At 54.8% G+C, this 14,012-nt stretch overlaps 1 protein-coding gene across 1 annotated transcript; it reads right to left on the bottom strand.

Moving 5' to 3' along the window:
* Positions 1-565: 565 nt before the first annotated feature.
* Positions 566-10,674, bottom strand: SMIM42 (small integral membrane protein 42). The gene is made up of 4 exons (XM_082703145.1): positions 10,350-10,674; positions 9,513-9,583; positions 9,049-9,309; positions 566-7,001 (listed from the first exon to the last, which is right to left on the bottom strand). The coding sequence occupies exon 4, from the start codon at positions 1,361-1,363 to the stop codon at positions 1,151-1,153; it is 213 nt and encodes a 70-aa protein (XP_082559271.1). The 5' UTR covers positions 1,364-7,001; positions 9,049-9,309; positions 9,513-9,583; positions 10,350-10,674; the 3' UTR covers positions 566-1,150.
* Between the last annotated feature and the right edge of the window lie 3,338 nt (positions 10,675-14,012).

Here is a 14,012-nt window from a genome sequence, read left to right as displayed (position 1 = left end):
GCGCTCCCTGACCAGCAGGGGCTCCCCGTGGCTCTCGCAGCAATTCTGGCCTCTCCTCAGCACCGAATGACCAAACTCCTCACCTTCTGCAGCTGCAGTCGAAGTCTATGGGTGCCCATGGTTGAGATGCAGAATACACAGCCCAGAGGAGACTCAACATGGTCCCAACTAACACAGTCCCATGATTCTAAGCAAAATGCAAAGCTTTTGAGGAAGGAGCTCTTGGCTTGCGACTGCCTGGGGTCAAGCGCCTGTGGACGGAGACAAGGGGACATATGATGGGGTGCTTCTAGGAGGAAGGGTTACCAGTGGGGTTGGACATAGACGTGTTTCTCCAAAAAATTACTAACTCTTTCCCAGCAAACCGTCAAATGCTCCTTAGGGTAACCCAAGCCTGAGTGAGACTACGGATTCTCAAAATACTGCCTCTTTAATTTGGATTTGACTTGAAAAGGGAATTCATTCCAACCTCAGAAAAGATATTTTGAAATGAAATCATTATTTTAGAATATGATATTTTTAAAGTTTGCCAACTCACAAAATTGGAGGATGGGAGATAGGAGAGAAAAGTATTTGATGCTTCAGATCACTTTTTGAGAGGCAATACTTTTTTTATTTGCAGAATTAGGTGAAAAGGAGGGAGCATTTTACCTAGAACTTGGGGGTAGGTGAGCTGTCCTATGTCAAGGATCTTCTGGAACTGAACTGCTGGCATAGCATCGTTTTGTGTCGGAGATGCTGTGAGCTCCCAGTGATTTCTACATCCCAGAGTCAACACATGCCCGATTCAGAAACGAAAACTTGGGCTTTGTAATAAATTTTTCATCCTCCACGTGTTTGTTTCTTTCCTCCGTTAATGCAGAAATCAACAGCCATTTATAGTTTCAGTCGAGAAGATCCACAGAGAGAAGACGTGCAACCCCGGCCTCGGGGACCAGCCAGAGAACAGCAAGATGAGCGTGAATTATAGCTGAAGTGGAGGAGGAGGGAGGAAGGCAGGGGGGTGCTCTGGCATGGGGCGGGGGGACCTGGGGGGGCAGAGCAGCTCTTCTTCCTCAGTCTCTGGCTCTGAGAAGGCTCCCGGACGGCCCTGCCTCCTGAGTCTCCAGGTCTTCCCCTCAATGGAGTCCTCGCCAGGGGCTGTCCATGTTCATGCCAGCAGAGTGTCCTCCTTTCCTGGGTCTGGCCCTCTAAACGTGTTGCCTTTGTCCTTGGTTACTTTCCAGACCAGGATGAGTAGAGCGGCGAGCGTCATCAGGAGTGCCAAGAAGAAGAGAACCTTCACCAGGTAAGCAGGATCAGATGTGGTGGTGGTGAGCGTGCCCTTGTCCCATAGGAAGGTTGGGAGTTGTGAGGAAGACATGGGCTTCTTGAAGACAGCTGGGCTATGTGGTCTGCGCAGACTGCCCCAGTGGCTACACACCAAGAGAACCAGGCGGCTCTCTGTTATGTCCTCGAACTGGGTGTGGAGCTACGGCCATACATCTATTCAACCCTGTTGCTCACATAGCACCATTTTCCTTGAATGTCAACTGAGTGGGCAAGGAAGTTTGCTCAGCGATGTTGAACAACTGCTTCCAGTACAAATACAGTGCTCAGATGATGGCTTGATTGGTAAGACTTCCAGGTGCGGGGTGGGGCATCTGAGGCTTTGTGATGTCACTTGAGGGTGAGCCTAGGGTCTGGACTGAAGGTTCTAGTCCAGAGACCTCCATCCTCAGCCCCACTTCCCTTCATGTCCGGTCTCTAGATTGGAAAGGGCTCCCCAATTGCTTGCGAAGATGCCCCTTCAATCCCTTTTTACCATGACCTGTTCATTCTGAAATAATTGGGGGCATATGGGAAGTTGCAGAGATAACAGAAAACCCATGTATCCCAATGGCTAATCGTGGGTGCCTACAGCACAAAATCAAAACCAGTGAACAGACATTGGAACAAACATGTGCGTGTAGTTCTATGGTCTTTCATCGTACACACAGGTTCCTGTAGCCACCACTGAAATCACGACACAGAATTACTCTGTCACTAGAAAGACTAATGGTGTCCACATCCTACCAGTTGGAGACGTTGCAGAAAACCCACCTTCATCAAGCTCCTTCTCCCCTCCTCCTCTTGCAGTACAATTTTATTAGATATTTCCTCTCTATATGTTGACGTTGACCTCCAGCCATGTTATGCTCCTTGCTTCAACAGACATGATTTACAGAACACAAGAGGAGAAGGAAGGTCTGTTGCGTTGATCCCACTTGCTGTTGTTCAGCTTATTACGTCTTTGAGTTCACAGATTCTTTTCCTCTGTCCCCAGTGTTTTACTTTGGTAATTCTATTTTGCAGTTCTAAAATTTCCGTTTGGTTCTCCTCTATATCAATTTCCTCACTGAGATTTTCTACTTTTTATTTGTTTTAAGTGTATTCATAATTGCTTGTTGAAGCATTTTTATGATTCTTTAATATCCTTGTCGGGTAATTCGAACATCTGCCCATCTTGGTGTTAGCATCTTTTTTTTTTTTTTTTTTTTTTTTTGAGATTTTCCTGGTTCTTGGTGTGATGGATGATTCTGATTGTATGCTGGGCATCTAGGTGTTATGGAACTCTGGATCTTATTTAAATCTTCTATTTTAGCAGGATTCCTCTGACATCATGCCCGTTGTGGGGAGGGGTCACCTCACTAAGGCTGGGCAGTGGTGAAGGTCTGGGTTCTCTGCTTAGCCTCCTCCAGGGTTAGAGAGGTAAAGCCTCCCTGCTGGGTGGATACGGTATCTCAGACCCCCAAGGTGGCCTCCTCTGACACTTTGGCAAAGACAGGGAAGGCCACTTTGCTATGTCTGGATGGGGAGCTCATTGTCGCTGGGCAGGAGTGGAAGTCCTGGGTCCTCACTCTGTCTTCTCTGATACTACCCTAGCCTGGGGTGGAGCATGGGGAAGGGTATTTCATTCCAGCTGGGCAAGGGTGGGGCCCTGGGATTCCCCTTGGGCTCTGCTTAGAGGTGGGGGTGGGGCCACAAGGTTTTCCATGGTGTTTGGCTAGAGTAACTATTGGCAGCTATTGTCTAAAAGTTTTATGTCTTGTTGGGTTGCCTTCCCCCTAGTTTTTTGGCTACAGAAAGACAAGCAGGCTTTTCCCAAGACTTTATTTTGTTTGTGCCCATGGGCATTTCTGGGTCGTTCCTCCAACACCCAACCTAGCACGTAGGAGTCAAAAAGCAAACTCAGGGAACTCACTGCCACGTCCATCCTCAGGTTCCAAGGTCCCAGTCAGTCTGCCTTCCCCTTCCCACCTTCCAGAAACTTCTTGCGTTGTTTTCATATAAAACATCCAGGGTTTGTGCTTCACGGGAGGAACTGGAAGAACTGAACGCACTCCTGACGGATTTCCTCCTTCCGGGCCTCAGAACACCTTGACGCCCCATCAGGATTCAGACAGGTGAGGGCAGTGAGAGCCACACGAGTCGTGGCTTGAGGACTCAGGGTGGAGCCCAGGCCTCGCTCTCCAGGGCTTGTGACCTCGGTCAGGTCATGTCTCTGAGCCTCCATCTACTCTTCACAGATGCGATGATAGTGGTAAGGCAAGATTATAGGTTTCCATGGGACTGAAACAAGCTTATAAATGCCTAATAACCTTCCAAGCCGTGCAACTGTATACAAATGCTACAATGTTACAGTTAAAAGGTTCTTTTAAATAAGAGCTAGGGTGAGTGGGAGGGAAGGGAAGAGGGACAAGGCAGGGCAGGTTGGTTCTGCCCAGGCACTGTGCACTTTCAAAGTGCTGTGAACGGATCCCCAGCCCCGGGAGATCTGTGCCAGCTCCAGCTCCCTGGAACGTGCGGATGTTACCTAATGCACAGAAGACGTGACTGTGCTGAGCGTCTCGAGAGGAGGCACTCTGCAGAGGTTATAGTAGTGGGTCCCAAGCACCACATGTGCTCTTGTAAGAAAGAGGAGGAAGGAGTTGTGGGAGAGACAGACACACAGACGAGAAGGAGAAGGGAAGACAGAGCGAAAGAGGCAGCCACAGGCCAAGGAACAACCACAGCCACTGAGTGTGGAAAGGCCAGGAAGGGGCTCTCCCCGCCGAGTGTCTGGAGGGACCACAGCCCCTGATTTCAGGTATCTGGCCTCCAGGACCGGGACAAAATAAAGTTGTGTTGTTTTCAGTCACCACACTCGTGGTCGCTTACTACAGCAGCCTCTGGAAACGGATACAGGAACCTTGCAGACCACGTGTCCACGTCCTTCACCTACCGGAGGAGCTAACCGAGGCACGAGAAAGGAGAGTGACCAAGGGCGCACACCCACTGGGCCAACAAGGGAAGGCCTGGGACCCTGCCTCTCCTCCGCTAGTCCACCCACTAAAGCACACCATCTCTGTTGTGTTGTTATTTTTTAGACATCCTCAATGAGGTATGACTCACTACAAGTCACCCACTTAGTGCAGAGCTCAATGTTTTTATGTACATTCACAGGACTGTCCAAGTGTCAGCGCAGTCCAATACGAGGATATCTTCATCTCCCACAAAAGAAGGCCCTGCCCGTCGGCACTCTAGTCTGTCTTTTCTGCCTCCTCGTTTCAGAGGCACTGGGCTCATCTCCGCTCCTCAGCCAGACTGCGCTGTGCCGTCTGTTACTCCTCATACTGCTCTCTCATTTCCCAGTCCGTGGCTTCACTCAGGGCGGTGGTTTAACCGGCTGCCCCGTACTCCTGTTAGAGGGGTCCTGAGAGGTTCCGGTGGAGCGCTGGGCCTGCCGGTTTCCCTCACCTCCCTGGTTGGGAGCTGACCTGCAGGAAATGGCCAAGCCACTCACCACTCCCTGAACCGACCATCAGAGATGTGCAGAGCAAATGGCCCTTCAGTCCCCGAGTTGGGGTGAAGGGCCCCCAGCATCCCCGGGGGAAACACCGCTGATGGGCAGCACACTGGGCGTCCCACTGTCTGGGTCAGCATCTCTCGATGGCCCGGGACGCCCGAGGAGAGAACAAGACCTCGGACGTGCTACTGAGGGACACTTTTTCCGCACTCCTGGGGTCTTCTGTCTTGGAGCAGAAACCCTGTTCCCAATACTCGTAGGCTCTTGGCATCCGGCTTTCACTCCCTCTCCCCGGTGAGAGAGCACCCGCCGGGTCTGCTCCTTCCCGTGACTTTTACAGAAGCTCACCTCATGGAGGAGAGGCCCGTGGTTCTCCACCGACCAACAGGATGGGGTGGTGAGTCAGTCTGATCCCGGTCTTCCCATGAGGAAGCCCACTGTGGCTGCACATGGAGCGTTATCTGCTACAGAGGAGACTCCTTCCAACTGCCTCCATCTCTGTGGTGTCCGCAGGAGCCGGGGCGTCCATCATCCCCTGCCCTTGGGCATTCACGACGCCGGTTCTCAGGCCTGTGGACTTGGACTGAATGACAGCAGTAGCTCTCCTGGGTCTCCCACTGCAGAGGGCAGGTCGGGAGACATTACTGCCTCCTTGATCGAGGGAAGCAGTTCCCACAATCCACACACACACACACACACACACACACACACGCACACACACACGCACACCCCTACACGTTCTCCTTCTCCTGCAAAGCCTGATGACCCCTGAGCCTTCTCACCTCCCAGCTTCCGGCCTGTCCCAAGCCCTGCTGACCGAGAGCCGTCAGGTTTTTGTCACTGTTGTTGTTGTGTATGTGGAGCACTTTAAACTTCTGAAAGGGAAGAGAGCAAAGAACGTTCTCAGAGCCTCCATGAAGACACATCCTTAGTGTTTCGACATCGTTTTATTTAAAGCGGTAACTCAGAGAGGGCAGCAGCAACCCCTTAGCGCCTCTGTCTCTCCTTACCCCGGCTGCGGGGCGAAGGGCTGCACCTGCTCAGTCCTCTCGGGCGCCTGAGGCTCAAGAGTGTGAGTCTTTGCTCCAAGTCATGCAGGAATATGTTCAGAACCAGACATTTAACTTGTGAGAAACAAAAAATCCAACCTGGGGCTCTTCTTACTCCAGTGCTCTTTGTACTGTGGTCCTGTTCTTACATCTCTCGGAAGCCCAGATGGTCCTTAATGTACCAGTGCACGCTCACCCGCGGGGCTGCTGATGGCCTCTGCTCGCCCCCGGCTCCCTCGGTCCGGCCAGCACTCACTTGACTCCCAGGTGCCACCTCTTGTGTCCACCTGCAGCAGTCCCTTCCTGCTCCTCCAGCTCTCTGCCCTTGACCCAGCAGACACGGGCCTTCCCGCAGGAAGCCTTCATGGCTAGAAGCTGCTCTGTCCTCATCACCTAAACCCACAGTCCCCCTTGCCCCCCGGCCTGCTAAGTTTGCACATTTGTCCTTCCACCAATTCACTTACTTATTTATCCCAAACACGTATCGAATGCGGATTTGCAGAAGAGGCCGAGCCAGGAGCTCTGGGCTGGGGCTGGGGGAAACAGTAATAAATCAGAAGGGAGATCTGGAGAAGCTGGCATGTCGCACACGACCATCATGCCAGGCTGAAGCCGTGATGATGCCATCCACAGTCCTTCTCCAGTGTGGGCACACCCTTCCGGCCCGAGGGTTCTTGCTTTCTCCCTCTGAGTCTCTCACGCTCATCCGTAATGTCTCCGACAGCTCTTTCTCGGCACAGCACAGGAATATTCATATTACCGTTCGTGATAATATTGCTGGGCACCTACTATGCACCAGGCAGATACTGTATGTAGTCGGCTGTGTGACGGTTACCCGACTTTATGTCCCATGCTGGTCCCCCGAACATGTGGCTGTGTTACTTTCTACAGTGAAAGGACTTTACAGATACGATTGAGTTGAAGGTTTTGAAACGAGGGCATTGTCCCAGATTATCTGAGTGGACTGGATGTAATTACAGGAGACCTTTTAAGAGTTAGACAGAGAGATGATGTGACAACAGAAGCAGAGAGACAGAGAGAGGGAGAGGGAGGGAGAGAGTGGGAGGAGTGGAAGGTGCTGCGCTGCTGGCTTTGGAGACAGAGGAAGGGGCCATGGGCCGGAGAGTCCAGGCTGCGTCTGGAAGCTAGAAAAGACAAATAAACAGATTCTTGCCTACAACCTCCCCAAAGGATGCAGTCCTGCCAGCCCGGTTTAAGGCCTATGATCTCCAGGGCCATAAGAGAAGAAATCCGTTTAGTTTCAAGTCACCAGGTGTGTGGCAGTGTGTCGTAGTCACGGGAAACAAATACGCCAAGCCAAGTCTCCCTTACCTTATAAAAACCAAACCAACCACCAGAAAACCCTCCCCGGATGCTGTGTTCTCTCTCCTTCCATCAGAGCCAGGTGAGCGATAAGAGCCGTGTTCGTCTGTTTCCCTGCACCCCTGCACCTAAACCCACTCTGATCCCCTGCCCAAGCCCACCCCCCAGCCCGTGTTCTCCAGAGCCAACAACCGTCTCGTCCTCCCAAGTGTACGAGCCTCTCCCCATTTATCTGGGCGCGTCAGGACCGCCCAGCCCCTTTGCTGAGCTGCTCTGTGCCCCGCAGCTCTGGAAGCAGCACCCCTGCACACTGCTCCTCCCTCAGTGCCCCTCCTTCCCCCCTCCTCCACTGCCCTTTTGCATGCTGCATGGTCCCTCCGGCCCAGCTCCAGGCTTTGATTTCTGGAGGCTCCTCTGCTTGTCCCATCCATTCTCCTGTGTCAGCCTGCATGTCTGTGGTCCTGTGCCTGCGTCCAGATGGCATCCCCGACCCCAGGCTCTAGGTCCCACTGCATGGTCCTGTCCTGCTCACCCCTGCAGGGCACCGTGAGCACCACAAGCCGTCTCCTCCACCCCATCCTAGGTCTTCCTTTCCCGTCTGCCTCTCCCCTGTCCTCACTCCAAAGTAAGAAGCCCAGCAGTCTAGCCGGCCTGCGCGTCCTCCCTGACTCCTGTCCTCACTCAGTTTCGATACCCCCTCAACCGCACTTCTGAAGGGCCCTCCATACCCACCCCTCCTCCTGACCCTCCTGCTTCCTCCTCCGTTGAAGCATCCATCTCCCGGTCCTGGCTCCTCCTGCAGGGTTGGTCGGTTGGCCCTCATGCCCTCTCCAGCAGCCTTATTCCAGGATCTCGAGTTAGCAGAGTATTAGCCATACAAAGCAGACCACTTTCCTCTTCAAAATCTGTCATTTGCATTCCTGTTACCTTGAGATAAAGTCCAAGTGCCCCACATGGTGCATAAACTGCATTCACGTCCTGCTGAGCCTACCTGCCTCGATTAGTCTCCTGTCCCCTTTCCCACGCATCTCGTCCTCTTTCTCCAAAGAGCATTTTCACCAGCCTCCAGAGCCAGGTGGCCAAGGGGCGAACGGCTGCTGCTGGCACTCACACTCCTGGTTTGAGGCCTGGCTTCAGCACTTACTCTGCAAACTGTGATTGTGTTCAAGTGTTTTCTTGACTTCCCTGCCTCCATAAAATGGGGTTCATCACAGTACTGATCCCAAAGAGTTGTAAGAATCAAACAAAGCAATACTTGCCCCATTCCCAGGGGCAAGGCTCCTCCAGCAGGCTCGGCGCTCAGCAAGGCGATCTGCTTCTGCCACCGCCTGGCCTCTGCACTTCCGCCTGCCGCTCTGCGCCTCTCCCCTCGGCTTCTCTGTGCACTCAGCTCCTGCTTTAAGGCTACAGTTATTTTCCCTGGGACCTGGACCTGAACCTGCAAGCCATACATGCCTAGCCCCATCAGAGTACTTAGTGCTCAGTGACTTGAGAGCAGGAACTGTCTTTGCCGTAGTTTCCCTGAAAACTAGCATGTAAATAATGCTCATATACGTTTGTTGAGTGAACAGCAGAATGTGATGCTCTGGGTAAGCTCAAGTTTTAGTTAACCCAGAAACTTGGCTCTTCAGACAAAACTGCTGCCCCCGTTGTAAAGGAGAGAACAGACAATTCAGGGCCAGAGATATGGGAGGGTTTTTTGTCTGGAACTGCCTCCTGGGAACAATATTCAACTTTATCCTAAGGCTCCGAAAGCCAAGCAGCACTTTTCTGTTAGCCTGTGGGACAAACCTGTCCTTTCTGCTCTATCGTGGGGGTGTAGAGAGGGAGAGGACAGAGGAAGGAGGCTGTAGCTCCCGAGAACTCTACCTGGTGTCTCAGCATAGGCATATGTGCTCCAGGAAGCTGTCCACCCGTCATCCTGTCCTCACCGGCGCGAAGGGCCCCAGCCAGACCCGCATCACAGCTCCCTCACTCCTTCCAGGTCAGTTAACAGTGGCTCATTGGACAAAGGAAGGAAGGATGTCACGTCCAGAGGCTGTGGTGGAGGACAGGAGATGCTGGGACTTCCCTTCCACTGCAGTCACAGTGGGAAGGACATCCTCTGGTGCAGAAGGATCTCTGAGTTTCCTGAAAGTCACGTGAACAGTATGGAAATCAGCAGGGCCTGAGCCGTCTTGCTGGTTCTCCTCCCAAGAAAACCCAAGAAAACCCGTAGCCCGGGGAGCCTTGTTCACCATCAAAGGGGAGCCTGAGGGCTTGCAGAAACAGTTAAGCTGCAGCAGATTCCCCTTCTGGGATGACGCAGTGGGGAGAGTCTCCAGAAAACTCACCCGTGTGCCCGTAAGAGCTGGCATTTGGGCACCTTTCCAGTGGAAGGTGTCCATGACCAGGCAGCCTTACCCTGAGAGGCAGAGAACCAACAGATGATTGTAATTACGTGCCCAGTCAGGTAAAGGAACCCCTGTCCTTCCTCCCTAATGAGTCCTCCAGCTCCCAGTGCAACAACTTGGTTAAATTAGTGAGAGTTCTACTGAAGGACCGAATGCACCAGTTCTCCAAACCAAGCCCTACAGGAAGCCTGGCTGGAGCTCGGGGTGGGATGAGATTGGAGCTTTAAAGCGGATTCACTCGACTGGACTTTTGATAGCCAAGGGAGCAGAAAGCTATAGAATCTGTTTGAGCCAGAGTGTGGTGGAAGGCTCTGGAAGAAACCCCGTCAGGACGGCGCTCTGCAGAGCTCAGGATGCTCATTAAATTGCTTCTATAGGAAAGAAGCCCTTGGGGAAGAGAAAGCCTGGTGCGTTAAAGGGACTGCCAATGTGTGAAGATGATTGGAACAGAGTGGGAGAGCTCTGCTGTAGGGGGCGGCGGGCCATGACTCTGGGGTAAGGGGGAGCCATGGCATGTTTTAATGATCATATTTGCATTTTAGAGGGATTCCCACCGGGCTGGGGTGGGGGCCAGACCCAGGGAAATCACTTAAGAAGAGACCGCGATGATCTGTGAGCGGCGGCAGGGAAGGAAGAGCGGCCAGAAGGGAAGGGACGCAGCAGAGAACCGCCGGGACGTGCAGCGGACGGACGGCCCGAGCAGCCCGTCCTCTCCGTCCCGGCCGCCCCTTCCGGCCGCCCCGCCTGCGGTTGCTGCTCCCGGGGCCGGCGCCGCACCTGCTCGCTCGTCGGGCTTCTCCGGCACTGGGCCCAGCGGCCCGGCGGCTCCGGGCGGCCCGCCTGGGCGCACAGCACCGGCCACCGGCCCAGGGCGGCTGTAGGTGACCGGCAACCCCACGGCCGTCGGCTACACAGGGCAGATTGCAAACCCTGCTTTAGGGCTTAAAAAAAAAATAGCATCTCATTGCTGCATCCTGAAGTGAAACATGAGTGGGGGGGAAGGAAGACTGCATTTCCCCAAACACAATCTTTAGACTGGCTCTGGGAAAAATCAGAGCGGGGCGGCCTTCACCGACCGGCGGCCAAGGGAAGACACGGAACTACGCATGCGCCACAGATCCCAGGCCCGCCCGGGGAAGACGGGAAAGTGCGCATGTGCGTCAGGTCCGAGGCCCGCCACGGAGTATAGGGAAAGTGCGCATGTGCTTCAGTTTCTAGGCCAGCCACAGGGAAGGTAGAAAGTGCGCATGTGCAATAGGTCCTAGCACCACCCGCCCCGCCAGGAGGAGAATGGCGCATGTGAGCCAGTGCGCATGTGCTGCAATCCAAGGCCCGCCCCAAGAGGTGGGGAAGTGCACGTGTGCTACTGTTCCAAGCCCCGCCCCGGATGAAGAGCGGACGGATGTCAAATGAGGGGCGTGGTACAGGCCCTTCGCTCAAGTAACCCGCGTTTCGTTAGTGAAACCCAAGCTACCAAAGATCCCATATTTGGACCTAGGACCTAGGAGTTTCGTTTCTTGTCCAGTACCGCACTTTTGGAATCCGCGAGGGAGAAGCTGAACGGGTCACGTGACAGGAAGAGCCCTCCCTTCCGGTGGTGTTTCTGGGGCAAGGAGGTTGAAGAAGCCCATTGGCTGACGGGGGCGGAAGAGGTTGGGTCGCTCTTCCTGTGCGTGGGGCATGTTGGGTGTTGTAGTTCAAGGGAGGGCTGCGGGGTTTCGGACATGGGTCTCTGCTGCGGCGCGGCGGAGCTCTCCGCACGGGAGAGCCTGGCGGGGCGGCGCGGCCTGGCTGCGGCGTGGTCCCGCCGTTTGTGTTCCGGTGGCGTTTCTTGTTTGCCTGCGGGGCCTGCGCTTCGTCCCGCTCCGGGCTTCCGTCCGCAGAAGCGCGTGTCCCTGCAGACCTCGGTGCCCCCCGGCTGGCCTCGCGCCCGGTCCCGGGTCCTCCGCGTCCTCGCTCGGGGCCGAGCGCGTCTCTCCGGGACCGGCCAGACCTGGAGGGCAGACCGGGGGCGGCGGGAGACGCGGGAAGACCCGCCGGGCGAGGCCGGGGGACGTCGGGGGCCGCGGCGAGGGCGCGGGCGCGGGAGGAGGCGCCTCTCCTGCTCCTCCGCGGCGGTGGCGCGGGCTGAGCGCGGGGCCGGAGCGCGCCTGCCGGGGAGCGCGGGCCGGAGCGGGCGGGCTGGCGGCGGGCGGCCCCGGGGGAGCGCCCTGCGTGTCCCCGGCTCGCTCCGCGGGGTCCGTTCTCCTCGCACCGCCCTCGGCTCCGCGCGCTTCCCCCGCGCACCGGCCTGTCCTCCGCGCTCCGGCCCGCGCCGGCTCGGCCCTCGGACGCCGAAGGTGCTGCCGGGCGGCCGCGCTCGCAGGGACACGCGGTGCGCCACGTCGGGCCGCGCTCCTGTGCGAGAGGCGCCCGCGATCCTCCCCGGCCGCCCGCGGACTCGCTGCAGCGCCCGGTGCTCCGGCGTCCCGGGCCGCCCGCGGAGCTGCTGTCGGCGCCGTGCGGGGAGGCTCGGAGCTCGGGGACGCGGGGGGACCCGTCCGCGTGCGGTGACCAGTACGGCCAGTACGTTGGTGACCAGCACGTTTCTGGTTTTTAAAGCCTGCCTCGGTGGATCGACTCAGCTGGACCGGGAGAACGGCCCTTTCGGAAGATTTCTTTTTCTTTTCTTTTTCTTTTTGAACCGTTGGTCAGTCTGGTTTCCATCCTACTCTAAATGGTCTTCCTGGAGGCCGCGTGGTGGGGGCCGGCGCGGGTTCCCAGAGTAAACACTCTCACAACTGCAATTCTTCACGTTAGGAATGCGTCGCATGCCTCGGGGCGGTGTTTGCTTTCCTTGCTCGGGACACAACGAAGGGAAACTTCCCCCAAAACGGTGTTAAAGTGATTCCTCTCCAAGCCCCTACTTGATTTGGTCCCGGCTTCACGCTCACATGTCCCTCCTGCTCTCCTCGTGTGGCCCCTCCGCTCTGGCTACCCTGACTTCATCGCTCGCGTGTGAACGTGTGGAGCTCCCCTCCCTGGAACAATTTTTTTTTTTTTCCCAGGTGTCTGTTGGGGACTTTACCCAGATACTCATCTCAGAGAGGCGCTCTCCAACAGCCTTACCTAAAAGGGCGCCCTTTTCACGCTATCCCTAAGATCTTCCCCAATTTCCCTCTAGTATTGTTAGTACTTGAAAACACACCCCCCCCACTGGTTACACACACACACACACACACACACACACACACACACACACAGGTTCCTTGTTTATTGCCTGCTTCCCAAGTAGGAAACAAGCATCGTGAGAGTATGTTCCTAGTGTTTGCCTTTCCTGCAAAGGGGCTGGTTGGTCCACAATGAAGCTGGAAGCCCACGTCTTCCAAGAAGCTGTGTGACGGCTCTCCTCTCCGGCCCACGAGGGACGAGTTTCCCCCCCGGGTCCACCACTGCTGTACTTTCACACCTCTCTAACCTGTTACATGAGGGCGGTCACATGAAGGGCTGTCTTCATGGTATTTCAGGTCACAGGCCTCAGAGTCCATCAGGCCCAGGGTTCAATTCCAGCTCAGCCACTTGGAGGCTGTATGTCACCTGACTCAGAGCTGGTCTCGAGTAATTTTACTATCTTTGTACCCTCGGTTTCTGGCACCATGTTTAGTGCTGTCGGTTTTATTTTCTCTGAAATGTTCCCACGTTCTCTGCCCTTCTGCTATTCATGCGGGTCCTAACGGGCTGATGCGAGGGAGTGACGGGTGCAGGTGTCTGTGTCAGGGAGAGGATGGAGGTAGGAGTAGTGTGTGTGTCCCCCCACCCCACCCCCCAGTGCTGCCATTGACTGTTAAATGTGCCCAGTGTGTGTCTCATTAGGGTCAGTTGGCGGCAGTGGGGTTAAGTGTCAGCCACATGGGGCAGAATCAGATGACAGATTAAACTCAAATATCTGTACTTGCATTTGTAGCGTAGAACCCACAAGGACAACCAAATTTGGGTGTAATGTCTGACATTGCTGCCTTAAATCAAGGGTGGATTTATTTTGATTCGCAGTCTGTACTGTAACTCAGTCATGACTTTTGTCTCAAATGAAACCATGGAAATAGGTTTCAGAAGTTCCAAAGGAGTCATTTGAAGTCCAGTTAGATCTGCTTCAGAGAAGGAGTTAATCATATCTCACACTAAAGTCTCACTTCAGCCTCACATTCAGAAAAACACTTGGTTCTACTTTTTTAAATATTTTTTATTTATTTTAGAGGAGAGAGTGCGAGTGCCTGAGTAGGGGGAGGGGCAGGGAAAGAATCTCAAGCAGTTCCCCTCTGAGCCCCATGCAGGGCTCGATCCCACCGCCGTGAGAGATCACAACCTGAGCTGAAGCCAAGACTGTGCTTAAGGACAGAACCACCCATGCGCCCCGCTTCCTGCAGCACCATCAAAGAAGATATTGAAGAGAGAACGTACTTT

This window comes from Mustela nivalis (genome assembly GCF_964662115.1).
Source record: "Mustela nivalis genome assembly, chromosome: 16".
Classification (NCBI taxonomy): Eukaryota; Metazoa; Chordata; class Mammalia; order Carnivora; family Mustelidae; genus Mustela; species Mustela nivalis.
This window is presented reverse-complemented; position numbering and strand designations above follow the sequence as displayed.